Source organism: Pecten maximus, chromosome 14 (assembly GCF_902652985.1).
Source record: "Pecten maximus chromosome 14, xPecMax1.1, whole genome shotgun sequence".
Taxonomy (NCBI): domain Eukaryota; kingdom Metazoa; phylum Mollusca; class Bivalvia; order Pectinida; family Pectinidae; genus Pecten; species Pecten maximus.
The window spans coordinates 33,347,844-33,360,536 of NC_047028.1; the positions used below are offsets into that span (position 1 = coordinate 33,347,844).

The 12,693-nt window shown below is 35.7% G+C and overlaps 1 protein-coding gene and 1 long non-coding RNA gene across 3 annotated transcripts in view; both read left to right on the forward strand.

Annotated features, from left to right (window-relative positions):
- The window catches only part of LOC117342491 (peroxisome biogenesis factor 1-like), a 61,568-nt gene extending 51,696 nt beyond the window's left edge, over positions 1-9,872 (forward strand). Inside the window, exons 20-21 of one of the 2 annotated variants that reach the window (XR_004535868.1) lie at positions 6,030-8,286; positions 8,333-9,872. Coding sequence is in view for 1 of the 2 variants with exons in the window: in XM_033904666.1 (XP_033760557.1) it covers positions 6,030-6,111 (82 nt within the window). In the remaining variant the exon portion in view is untranslated. Of the gene's footprint in view, positions 1-6,029 lie in introns of both variants that reach the window. The other variant, XM_033904666.1, reaches the window with a different exon arrangement.
- Positions 9,873-10,568: 696 nt separating this feature from the next.
- On the forward strand, positions 10,569-12,307 carry LOC117342803. The gene is made up of 2 exons (XR_004535899.1): positions 10,569-11,586; positions 11,917-12,307. It is a non-coding gene; the product is annotated as an uncharacterized LOC117342803 (long non-coding RNA).
- The last annotated feature ends 386 nt before the right edge of the window (positions 12,308-12,693 follow it).

The window sequence follows — 12,693 nt, forward strand, 5'->3', positions numbered from 1 at the left end:
TCAAATTTCATATGTAGGTTTCCGTCAGTGCGTAGTTATGCATATTGCATTTTGAGACCAATCGAAAACAACATGGCCAACAGGCAGCCATCTTGGATTTTGACAATTGAAGATTGTTATCGCTATTTATCAGAAATTGCTGAAAGGATCTTTCTGAATTTCATTTGTAGGTTGCCCTCTGTGCCTAGTTATGCATATTGCATTTTGAGACCAGTCAGAAAACAACCTGGCTGACAGACAGCCATTATCGCTAAATCTTAAATTTTATATATAGGTTCCCTTTGTTTGAAAAGTACTAGAGGGCTGTTTCTGAATTTACACAGATTAGTAATATAAGACTTAGAGGAAGGGAAAAGTAGAGAAAAGATCAATCTGACATGGAACCTATAAAGATCATTCAATGGTGGGCGCCAAGATCCCTCTGGGATCTCTTGTTATATCTAAATGGTCCAACATAAGGGATCCCACAGGACATTTCATGGTGATTTTTACAATTGATGTGTTCCCTCAGAGTGGATCAAGCTTTCTAATTTTAAGAAAATCCAAACTGATAAATGATTAACTTGCTTGTCTTAATCCTTCAGCTACATGTAATTATAATATACCCTATTTCAAATGCTGTTATGTAATATGTATAAAGCTGTGAAACTTTTTGTGTTACATAAAAAAATCAAAAAATAATTTCATATCATCACAATCTGAATGTATACTTATTGCATTTTTTACCTTATACAACTTTTTGTTGTTTGCATATACAATATGATTAATATCCAAAATAAATATAAATATTCTTTATCACTTTCAAAATTAGTTTATTGCTTTTAAATTGAGTAAAAATGTTGATGTTCATGTTGCGCACAAATCTCCCTTATTTTAAGCAAAACTCCCTTAAAATAATCACCAATCTCCCTTATTGGTCTCCTGAAAGTATGGCATGTATGTACATTATATGCTGACTGTAAGCAGCATTAGAATTTACTGATTGCCAATTTACCATGGTAAATTTTCAACAAGGATCATGATATCTCGGACAATTTCCTGTTTCAGGTTTGTCGGGTCAAGATGTAGGTCATTGTTACTATTTTTAGAAATAACTTGTCAGCACTCTAGCAGCTCATTCCTTGTAGGATTTCGATCAAACTTCACAAAAATACAAAGAACCTTGCTTTGTCTGACTATTTTGAGTTTCAGGTCAAGGTCATCATTACTATTTTTAGAAATAACTCTAGCGGCTTCATTCTTTGAGGAATTTTGATCAAATTTCACACAAATACAAAGGACAATAATCCTAATATCTCGTACAAGTTTGTGTTTGCGTTAAGGTCAAGGTCATTGTTACTAATTTTAGAAAATCCTTTGTGAGTACTCTAATGGCTTCATTCCTTGAGAAATTATCATCAATCTTCATACCAATACAACAGACCGTAATCTCAGACAGGTTCAAGTATCAAGGTTGTCGGGTTATTAGTTCAAGGTTTTCATTACTATTTTCAGAAAATCCATTGTCGACCCTTTAGCAGCTTCATTCCTCGAGGGATTTTGATCACACAAATACAAAGAACCGTAATATTTGGATAAGTTTGTGTTTCTGGGTTGTTGTGTCATGGTCAAGATCACTGTTGTTATTTTTAGAAAGATCTTGTCTGCTTCAGCAGCTTCATTTCTTGATCGTGAGGTATTTTGATCAAACTTCACACAAATACAAAGGACCATGACTTGTAGGACAAGTTTAGAGTTTCAGGGTTTTTGATCAAGGTCAAGGTCACTGTTGATATTTTTAGCCCACCATCATCAGATGGTGGGCTATTCAAATCGCCCTGCGTCCGTGGTCTGTCGTCCGTCCGTCCGTCCCTCCGTCCGTCCGTCCGTCCCTCCGTCCGTCCGTCCGTCCGTCCGTCCGTCCGTCCGTAAACAATTCTTGTTATCGCTATTTCTGAGAAAGTGCTGATGGGATCTTTCTCAAATTTCATATGTAGGTTCCCCTTGGTGCCTAGTTGTGCATATTGCATTTTGGGACCGATCGGAAAACAACATGGCCAACAGGCAGCCATCTTGAATTTTGTCAATTGAAGTTTGTTATCTCTATTTCTGAGAAAGTATTGAAGGGATCTTTCTCAAATTTCATATGTAGGTTCCCCTTGGTGCCTAGTTATGCATATTGCATTTTGGGACCGATCAGAAAACAACATGGCCGACAGGCAGCCATCTTGGATTTTGACAATTGAAGTTTGTTATCTCTATTTCTGAGAAAGTATTGAAGGGATCTTTCTCAAATTTCATATGTAGGTTCCTCTTGGTGCCTAGATATGCATATTGCATTTTGTGACCGATCAGAAAACAACATGGCCGACAGGCAGCCATCTTGGATTTTGACAATTGGAGTTTGTTATCGCTATTTCTGAGGAAGTACTGAAGGGATCTTTCTCAAATTTCATATGTAGGTTCCCTTTGGTGCCTAGTTATGCATATTTCATTTTGGGACCAATCGGAAAACAACATGGCCGACAGGCAGCCATCTTGGATTTTGACAATTGAAGTTTGTTATCTCTATTTCTGAGAAAGTATTGAAGGGATCTTTCTCAAATTTCATATGTAGGTTCCTCTTGGTGCCTAGATATGCATATTGCATTTTGTGACCGATCAGAAAACAACATGGCTGACAGGCAGCCATCTTGGATTTTGACAATTGGAGTTTGTTATCGCTATTTCTGAGGAAGTACTGAAGGGATCTTTCTCAAATTTCATATGTAGGTTCCCTTTGGTGCCTAGTTATGCATATTTCATTTTGGGACCAATCGGAAAACAACATGGCCGACAGGCAGCCATCTTGGATTTTGACAATTGAAGTTTGTTATCGCTATTTCTGTGAAAGTACTGAAGGGATCTTTCTCAAATTTCATATGCAGGTTCCTCTTTGTGCCTGGTTATGCATATTGCATTTTGAGACTAATCAGAAAACAACATGGCTGACAGGCAGCCATCTTGGATTCTGACAATTAAAGTTTGTTATCGCTATTTCTGTGAAAGTAATGAAGGGATCTTTCTGAAATTTCATATGTAGGTTCCCCTCAGTGCCTAGTTATGCATATTGCATTTTGAGACCAATCGGAAAACAACATGGCCAACAGGCAGCCATCTTGGATTTTGACAATTGAAATTTGTTATCGCTTTTTCTGTGAAAGAACTGAAGGGATCTTTCTCAAATTTCATATGTAGGTTCCCCTTGATGCCTACTTATGCATATTGCATTTTGAGACCAATAGGAAAACAACATTGCTGACAGGCAGCCATCTTGGATTTTGACAATTAAAATTTGTTATCGCTATTTCTCAGAAAGTAATGAAGGGATCTTTCTGAAATTTCATATGCAGGTTCCCCTCAGTGCCTAGTTATGCATATTGCATTTTGAGACCAATCAGAAAACAACATGGCTGACAGGCAGCCATCTTGGATTTTGACAATTGAAGTTTGTTATCGCTATTTCTCAGAAAGTAATGAAGGGATCTTTCTAAAATTTCATATGCATGTTCCCGTCGGTGCCTAGTTATGCATATTGCATTTTGAGACTAATCAGAAAACAACATGGCCGACAGGCAGCCATTTCGTATTTTGACAATTGAAGTTTGTTATCGCTATTTCTGTGAAAGTACTGAAGGGATCTTTTTCAAATTTCATATGTAGGTTCCCCTCAGTGCCTAGTTTTGCATATTGGGACCAATACGAAAACAACATGGCCGACAGACAGCCATTATAGCTAAATCTTAAATTCTGTATATAGGTTCCCCTTGTTTGAAAAGTACTAGAGGGCTGTTTCTGAATTTACACAGATAAGTAAGACTTAGAGGAAGGGAAAAGTAGGGAAAAGATCAATCTGACATGGAACCTATAAAGATCATTCAATGGTGGGCGCCAAGATCCCTCTGGGATCTCTTGTTAAGAGGAGTGGGGCTGGTAGGAGACGAGGAAAACATAACAAGCTTTAACGAGTAACTTACGAGCTACTTCTGCCCTTCTGCAGGCTCTTCAAAATAAATCGGGGGCCACGGTGGCCGAGTGGTTAAGGTGAACCGACACTTTATCACTAGCCCTCCACCACTGGGTCGCAAGTTCAAAACCTACGTGGGGCAGTTGCCAGGTACTGACCAAACGCCGTTGTTTTTTCTCCGGGTACTCCGGCTTTCCTCCACCTCCAAAACCTGGCATGTCCTCAAATGACCCTGGCTGTTAATAGGACGTTAAACAAAAAACAAACAAACAAATAAAGTAGGAGACGAGCAAAGGGAAGTCACTCGTGTGATATTTTGCTATAGCGATCTCAGGTGTTTGTTTATTTGCGATACCTGGAGATTGGCGTAAAATTTAATAAAACAAAACGGAACAATTATTTTTAGAATAGTTTAAGGTTCTATTCAACTGATTAAAACTGTTTGAAAAAAAAATCATTGTAAATGAGCTTTAAACCATACCCAGTAAGCTTGTTGATTTTGGTGATTTGGTTAAAAATTCTTGATATTTTTCTTATGCCCAATTAAAAATGCAAAATTGAATTGATAGATAATTAAACAGGTGGTCAAGAAGCAAATATGCTTAATGAAAGGCTGGCTACAGCTATCAATCTGACATTAACATAAAAGATTCTGATTGGCTGATGAACTCCATTGTATTTGAGCCTATTTGGTTCATATGTATTGTTTTGCATGTAAGACTGAATTTTAGGGCCGAATTGACGTGGTTCGTACAGATCGGACCTTAAAAAGTGCTAGAATTTCATATCAGTGCTTAAAAAGTCTTGGAATTTTCTTTTCTTTTTCTTTTAAGTGCTTGAATAATCCCATATTCATATTTTTCCTTGGGTTCTTTCTGAGAGTGATTGATTTTTTTGTGTGTGGTTACAGAATTAAGAAAACATCAAGGAAATTTGGTGAATGTAGTTCATGGATTAAGTCCTTCATAGTAACCAGACAATATCGATATTGTTATATATTACAAGCACAAACTTTTGAGCGCTTTACTTACAAGACAGATTTAGAATGGTAATATTATTTTTTTGTAATAATCTAATGAAGTTACAGATACAAAAAATACTGCAATTTCATTTAAGCATTGATGTCATTTTTTTTTAGTTTCATCGGGGTATGAAACAAATTTTGTTTGCAAACTGTATGAATCTGCGTAGCGGATTCTTACACAAGTTTGTAAACAAAATTTGTTTCATACCCCTATGAAACTAAAAAAAAATTGACATCAACGCTTATAATTAATTTTTGAAAATTATTTTCTAATTAAAAACATGTTTTATGTACAATTTTACTGGTTTTAAATGGGATTCTTTTTCTCAAATCAATATGCAACGTCAATTGTCGTATTGTGACGTCACATTTTTCGCGCCATTCTCGGAATTTCTTTCATAGAAGAATGAAAAGAATTTTTTGACCAATCACATTTGAGTATTTACCATGAAAACAAAAAAAAATTAATTATATGAGTTTCAACAAAAACAGCACCTGGGAAATTGAGAAAATGTGCTGGAAAAGTGTTTCAAAAATGCTTGAATTTTGTTATGAAAAATCTGAATGAACCATCAATTTGATTGAAATTTTACAATAATTGTGTCAACAACTAAGAGCTAAACAGTTGCAAAAATCAATTCTATAAACAACTTTTGACAAAATGATAGCAAAAATGGCATCATTCTAGATTTTCTATGCAATGAATCAGAAATGATTTTGAGTTACAAACAAGATGTCTTCTACAGCTGGTCATCTTTGGTCAGATTATGGAGACTGACGACAAACGTGCAGTTGTTTGTTCTGTTCCAATCTCAATGAGCTGGATTAACTTTTATTTTCAGCTCCAGGTTTTAGTCGGCCATATTCTTTTACATCCAATCATGCATTTTGAAAAATATCATATTCCCTGGATAAGGCTATAATTAGTGTCTAGTGAGTATCTTGTATCATGCTTGATAGGCGTTCAATCTCGAGAAAACTCTCTTGGTGACAACTTTTTTGTTTTTATTGTTTTTACAGATACAGGAATTTTATGACATCACGTGGTGGAAACTTTGGTCCCCAGATACCAGACCTGGCACAGATACAGACATTGGCCTAACTAAAACTGTAGTGTTACAGAATGTCGGATCTGTGACGAGGAACACAAACTTTGGTCCACAGACACCAGATCTGGCACAGATACAGACGTTGGCCTAACTAAAACTGTAGTGTTACAGAATGTCGGATCTGTGACGAGGAACACAAACTTTGGTCCACAGATACCAGACCTGGCACAGATACAGACAGGGGATAAAGAGGATTTGGTAGTCGTGGTATATCTAGTCTGGACTTGTGTGAGGAACATTAGATGTGTGTTCCAAAGAACTGGAAAGAAACTTGGAGAATGGTTTGTTTATTGAGGGACATAGAAATGGAGGATATTGATAGGGATGTAGGAACCAGTCACATGTAATGGGAAATATAGATCATAGGGATGTACCTTACACACCTAGCTGGATATTCTGATTGAGGGACCTAGCCACAGGGCTCTGATTGAGGGATCTAGCCACAGGGCTCTGATTGAGGGACCTAGCTGCAGGGCTCTGATTGAGGGACCTGGCTGCAGGGATCTGATTGAGGGACCTAGCCGCAGGGCTCTGATTGATGGACCTAGCCTCAGGGCTCTGATTGAGGGACCTAGCTGCAGGGCTCTGATTGAGGGACCTAGCCGCAGGGCTCTGATTGAGGGACCTAGCTGCAGGGCTCTGATTGAGGGACCTAACTTGAGTTAGAATTGAGAGACCTAGCTAGGGTTTTAACACTAAACAAGCATTGTATAAGAATAAGAAAATGAGGCCATATTTAAGCTTCAGATTATTTCACCATCCGACAGAAAGGAAATGTCCCTGTAATGTTAGCCAGTAAATTGATGAAGGTCTCATTTAAAACTGGCCGATGTTTTCTGTGTCGTTGTAAACCGTGTCACTACAGGACGATATACTCGCATGAAGGCATAATCTTATAGAGCTATTGATTATTAGTTTGTTTTGTGTTTTTTTCTGAAAAAAAAATTGGAATGAGGTGCAATATGATCAATTTACAAAAGATTAATACTTAAAATCTTTTCAACAACAAATTGTAAACTGTCTCTGGAATGTGTGATTGTAGCGTTGTATACTAACACCATAGAAGAGCTGTTAATAGCGTCAAACTTGATAATATATCTTCACATTTAATATTAATATTTTGTTCAGTACAACAGTTCTCCTGTAAAATTTCATCTTTCGCCAGCTAACATTCAAGTAATTTTTTTTTATGTGAGTTTGAATTTTGTATGAGATTGATGAAATCAAATTTATTGAATTTAATTAAATGAAAAATTTATGATGAGTTTGAGAATGTTTATAAGCTGTCTTAGTGAATTGAAATTAAAGTTTTCTGAAAATTTCACACAAATCTCATAAAAAATACTGTTTAAAGTTGTTTTAACTGTAAAAGAAAACAACTTACAACATTGTCTTTTTTCATGTGTTTATCAAAGTTAAAAACTCTGCCGTATTGATCTTAATTGACTCTCTATTTCATCTTCACTGACATATCATCTGTCACATCATTTCATTGTCATGACATCATAGTAGGTCAAGGTCAACAGAGGAAACCATGGCTGCAGTTATCACATGTAATGTATATAGGACTTACTATATTTGATCACAAAAAACATTGTCTGTTTCATTTAAATAACTATGTAATGTGTATTGAAAAATTGTAGAAAAATTTCTTTTACCCTGAATATTACGTAGGAAATGTGTTATTAAAGCTCACCTGGCCTGAAGGTTGAGCTTACAAATAGGCGAAATATAGTAAAAAAAACCTTTAAGATCCTTCTTCTTTAATAATGACATTATCACGAGAGACATCTTAAAAAAAGAGGAAAATGTTTGTGATATAACTTATATGAAAATATTTTGCCTTGATTACCAGTTGAGCGATGCAGGCCCTCTGTGCCTCTTTTCTGTATTTTGAATATAATTGTGACAGCGAAAACAAAACAATGGAAAGTGTTTTTCACTAAATTAATTCATTCACGTTTGAGAGTTGTGTCCCAGAAAACTGGACATCATATTCTTCATGTGAATGTCATAGATTATATGATATTAATCATTAATAAAGTATAGAAACTATTAACTATATTTTGCAATTATGATGAAATTATATTAATTTATGCTAAGGCCACCCTTAAAAATATCTTGGTTTGTTGTAACCCGACCAGGGGGTCCTACATATGGGTAGTTAGGTAGGGACTGTAACCCGACCAGGGGGTCCTACATATGGGTAGTTAGGTAGGGCTGAATTTCTTTTTACTTAGATCTTTTGAACAGATTTTCAACCTTTAATACAAAACAAATCAGAATATTGAACTCATTATTTGTTTTGTTTTCTTAAACATAAGAAACACACACCAACCTTATTTGAGTTAGGGACATGTAGTCTCAATCCTTCACAGCAACTTCCGCACATAAATATCCAGAACGGTCAAATCGTTAAAAACATGTTTTATTTTCTTCTGGGTCGGGTGGGTTATGCTAAACCAACTATATTTTTATTTTGGCCTAATCGCTCGTTGGTCTCACATGGCCTCTTGCGATGGTAATAAACTAGAGTACACAGGACAACTCACATGGTCCGGCAGCTGACACCCGGACCTTTTCATGTCCCCCGCTATTGGATGTCCTATCACTATACAGTGTACTGACAGAGTGAGATGAAGGGAAGTAACTCTAATATATCAGAATGGTCCGATTAGGGAATCATATCCATGTAACTAAGTTAAAATTAAGTGCCAGATTGTCGAGATATAACAGTGGTCACCTTATGTCACAGTTTTGGTAACATATTATTTTGAAATATGTTTAGCATAATACTTTTGTATCCTTAAAGACTTTCTCACTAAAATCAAAATTACGATATGCCATTTTATAGTATGTAGGACTCTTTCTGGACTGGACATCGTTTTTGTGATTATATGCATTCCTGCAAAAAAGTGTACAGGTCCAGAAATTTAGTTTCTGGATAGGCGAGTATACTTTCCTGATGATAAGCTCTTGATGTTTTTTTAAATTTTTTTTTGTTAGAAGATTTACTGAATGTGTAGTATTTGATTTGTTTTATATTAAAAAGTTTGTTATAGGTATCGAGACATGCTGTAAAACAGATTTTTTTTCCCCAACAAAGTCATAATTATGTCTATTGGAGACCATTGATCCACGAAATCAAGTATAGGAAAATCAATAAGCTTAAAAGAAAAAAATTCATAAAATTCCAGCTTCACAAAAATAAATAATTTAGAAGTATATTATATACAGGGTAACATTAGATCATTTATGTTATTAAACCTTATGTTTGGATTTAATTTTTAGTTTTTGAGAATAATTTGTGAACGCTATAAGATGGCTATATTGCCGTGATGACGAGGTATATAAGAATATTAAGTTATTATTAATTTTGTTTTAATTTTGTACTTTTGTATTTTTTTCATAGCAGTTTATTTCACCCATTCTGTTGTTCTTAACTTGTGTAAATGTAAGGTTTTGTCTACTCAACAATATTATGTTAGATAAACCGGTGTTTTTTCTCCGGGTACTCCGGCTTTCCTCCACCTCCAAAACCTGGCAGGTACTTAAATGATAGTGGCTGTTAATAAGACGTTAAGCAAAATAGACCTAACTAAACCATAACAGTACATTTGAGGATACCCAAGTGGCCATGGTTTTTAGTTCCCTGCCGTTTGAAAAACGGGGGGACTTTAGGTTTACCGTCCGTCCGTCCAAAACTTGGTATACATGATCAGTATAACATGTAGTTGTGCATCCCACATTTTTTTTCTCGAAAATCCATTTTTCAAAATGGCCGCCGGCTTCTCATTGGTTGAGGGTTGTCCGGACAACTTCTCCTAAAGTACTACTCCGATTTTAATGAAACTTGGTATACATGATCAGTATAACATGTAGTTGTGCATCCCACATTTTTCTCTCGAAAATTCATTTTTCAAAATGGCCGCTGGCTTCTCATTGGTTGACGCTTGTCCGGACAACTCCTCCTAAAGTACTACTCCGATTTTAACGAAACTTGGTATACATGATCAGTATAACATGTAGTTGTGCATCCCACATTTTTTTTTCTCGAAAATTCATTTTTCAAAATGGCTGCCAGCTTCTCATTGGTTGAGGCTTGTCCGGACAACTCCTCCTAAAGTACTACTCCGATTTTAACGAAACTTGGTATACATGATCAGTATGACATGTAGTTGTGCATTTCTTGAAAATCCATTTTTCAAAAATGAATAGGTGCACTTCTAGCTCAGGCAGGGGACTTTGTATTGCTGTTGCAATACTATCCCTCCTTGTTATCTTTACCTCTATTGACGATTGTCCAGAGTGATAATTCCCAAATTACATCTTCATGGAATGACTCACCCAGTACATTTGATTTTGTTTATTTTGTTTAACGTCCTATTAACAGCCAGGGTCATTTAAGGACGTGCCAGGTTTTGGAGGTGGAGGAAAGCCGGAGTACCCGGAGAAAAACCACCGGCCTACAGGTCAGTACCTGGCAACTGACCTACTCGCAACACAGAGGTGGAGGGCTAGTGATAAAAGTGTCGGGACACCTTAACCACTCGGCTACCGCAGCCCCCTACCCCGTACAGAAACAGGCAACAGGATGGTGCACTACCTATAGGTCAATGTGACCTATAATTTGACCTTTGCTTTTGATTGTTACAGCCATAGCTTCCATATTATTAACGGTAGAAACTCTGAATCTGGCATCGTCAGAGACCCACGGATGATTGCACTATGCTATGCTTCACTTATCACCAGGTGATACGTGTAGTGTAGCATAGTGCAATCAACCGTGGGTCTCCGACGATGCGAATCTGGTAAACGGGTTAAAAATACATGTAGGCAAGTCATTTGATTTTATTTGAAATTTAATCTTTCTTAAAAAGCATTTGTGGGCCTCATTCCTATAACTATAACTCCTAATTCCTACAACTCCGTAATTCCTACAACTCCGTAATTCCTACAACTCCTTAATTCCTACAACTCCTAATTCCTACAACTCCGTAATTCCTACAACTCCGTAATTCCTACAACTCCGTAATTCCTACAACTCCTAATTCCTACAACTCCGTAATTCCTACAACTCCTCAACAAATCAAGCCTTGTAGCTGGAGATAGCTGTCCGAATCTTAATCAGAACTTTTGCCCTAATCAGATAGGTAAAGTATTATATAGTTACATGTTACTGATGAAGGACAACCTTATTGTCATACATGTACAAAACCCCCGGGTTTTAGATTCACTACATGTAAGTGTTTATCTTGCAACATTATACATTTCATGTCAATTTGATATATATTGTTTTTTTTTGCATTTTTTTTAATTGTTTATAATTTGTTGAAATTTGTATTTTTTTATTGTTAAGTTCTTTCAATTACCAAAAGTCCCAGAATCAAGATATTATTTTTCCAGTAAGTTCCTGGGATGAAGCTTAGATGAAGTTTAGAAAAGAAATAGCCTTGACCCATATCAAGGTCACAGAGTTCAAATTTGTTGAAACATTAAACATCTAACAATCTTTCGTCGTGAGCCTTATTGTCATACATGTACAAAACCCCAGGGTTTTAGATTCACTACATGTAAGTGTTTATCTTGCAACATTATACATTTCATGTCAATTTGATATATATTGGTTTTTTTTGCATTTTTTTTAATTGTTTATAATTTGTTGAAATTTGTATTTTTTTTATTGTTAAATTCTTTCAATTACCAAAGTCCCAGAATCAAGATATTATTTTCCAGTAAGTTCCTGGGATGAAGCTTAGATGAAGTTTAGAAAAGAAATAGCCTTGACCCATATCAAGGTCACAGAGTTCAAATTTGTTGAAACATTAAAACATCTAATTAAAAAGCCTACAATGGTCATATTTTGTCAGAAGGGTCTGAATATGAAGCCAAATAAATTTGTCCTTCAGGGCAATATCTTTGTTTCTTAGTGGTAAGTTTACCATTAAAAATGGAAAGATTAGTTTGGAGTAAAATAGTGAAAATAAATAATTTATGTATCTGTAGAGTTTTATATGTGTTTATACGTCATCAAATGAGTTTGTGTGTCTGTAGTTTGTTTTTGGTATGATTTTTGTGTACATGTTATAGTTTTTGTACCTTAATTAATTACTGCTAATTGACTGATATTTTTGATTGCTTCTCTGATTATTAATTATGTGAACAATAAAACAAAATCAAACAATTCTATATTGTTGTTTCTTTTTATAGCATTTATCATTGTTTATCAGTAATGACCTTGACTTATGATAGAAGTTGTATGACACAACCAATATGATATTTAAGAGTGTGACGTTTCGATGACTACACTGTCACGTTCATCAGACTAACTAAACAAAGCGTAGTCGATTCGACTACAGTACGTCATACCATCTCGTAGACTTGTTTGATTCTATTTTATTTTTTCATCTCGTCACACTATTTTATTTTTACCATCTCGTCACACTATTTTCGAACTTGGCATCAATAAGATCATGATAAAGACGAAACAACTTTCTGAGTAGATCAAATCTTTTACTATTTTGGACATTACATGTACATATAAGACAGTGCTAGTATATATATGCTTCACATTG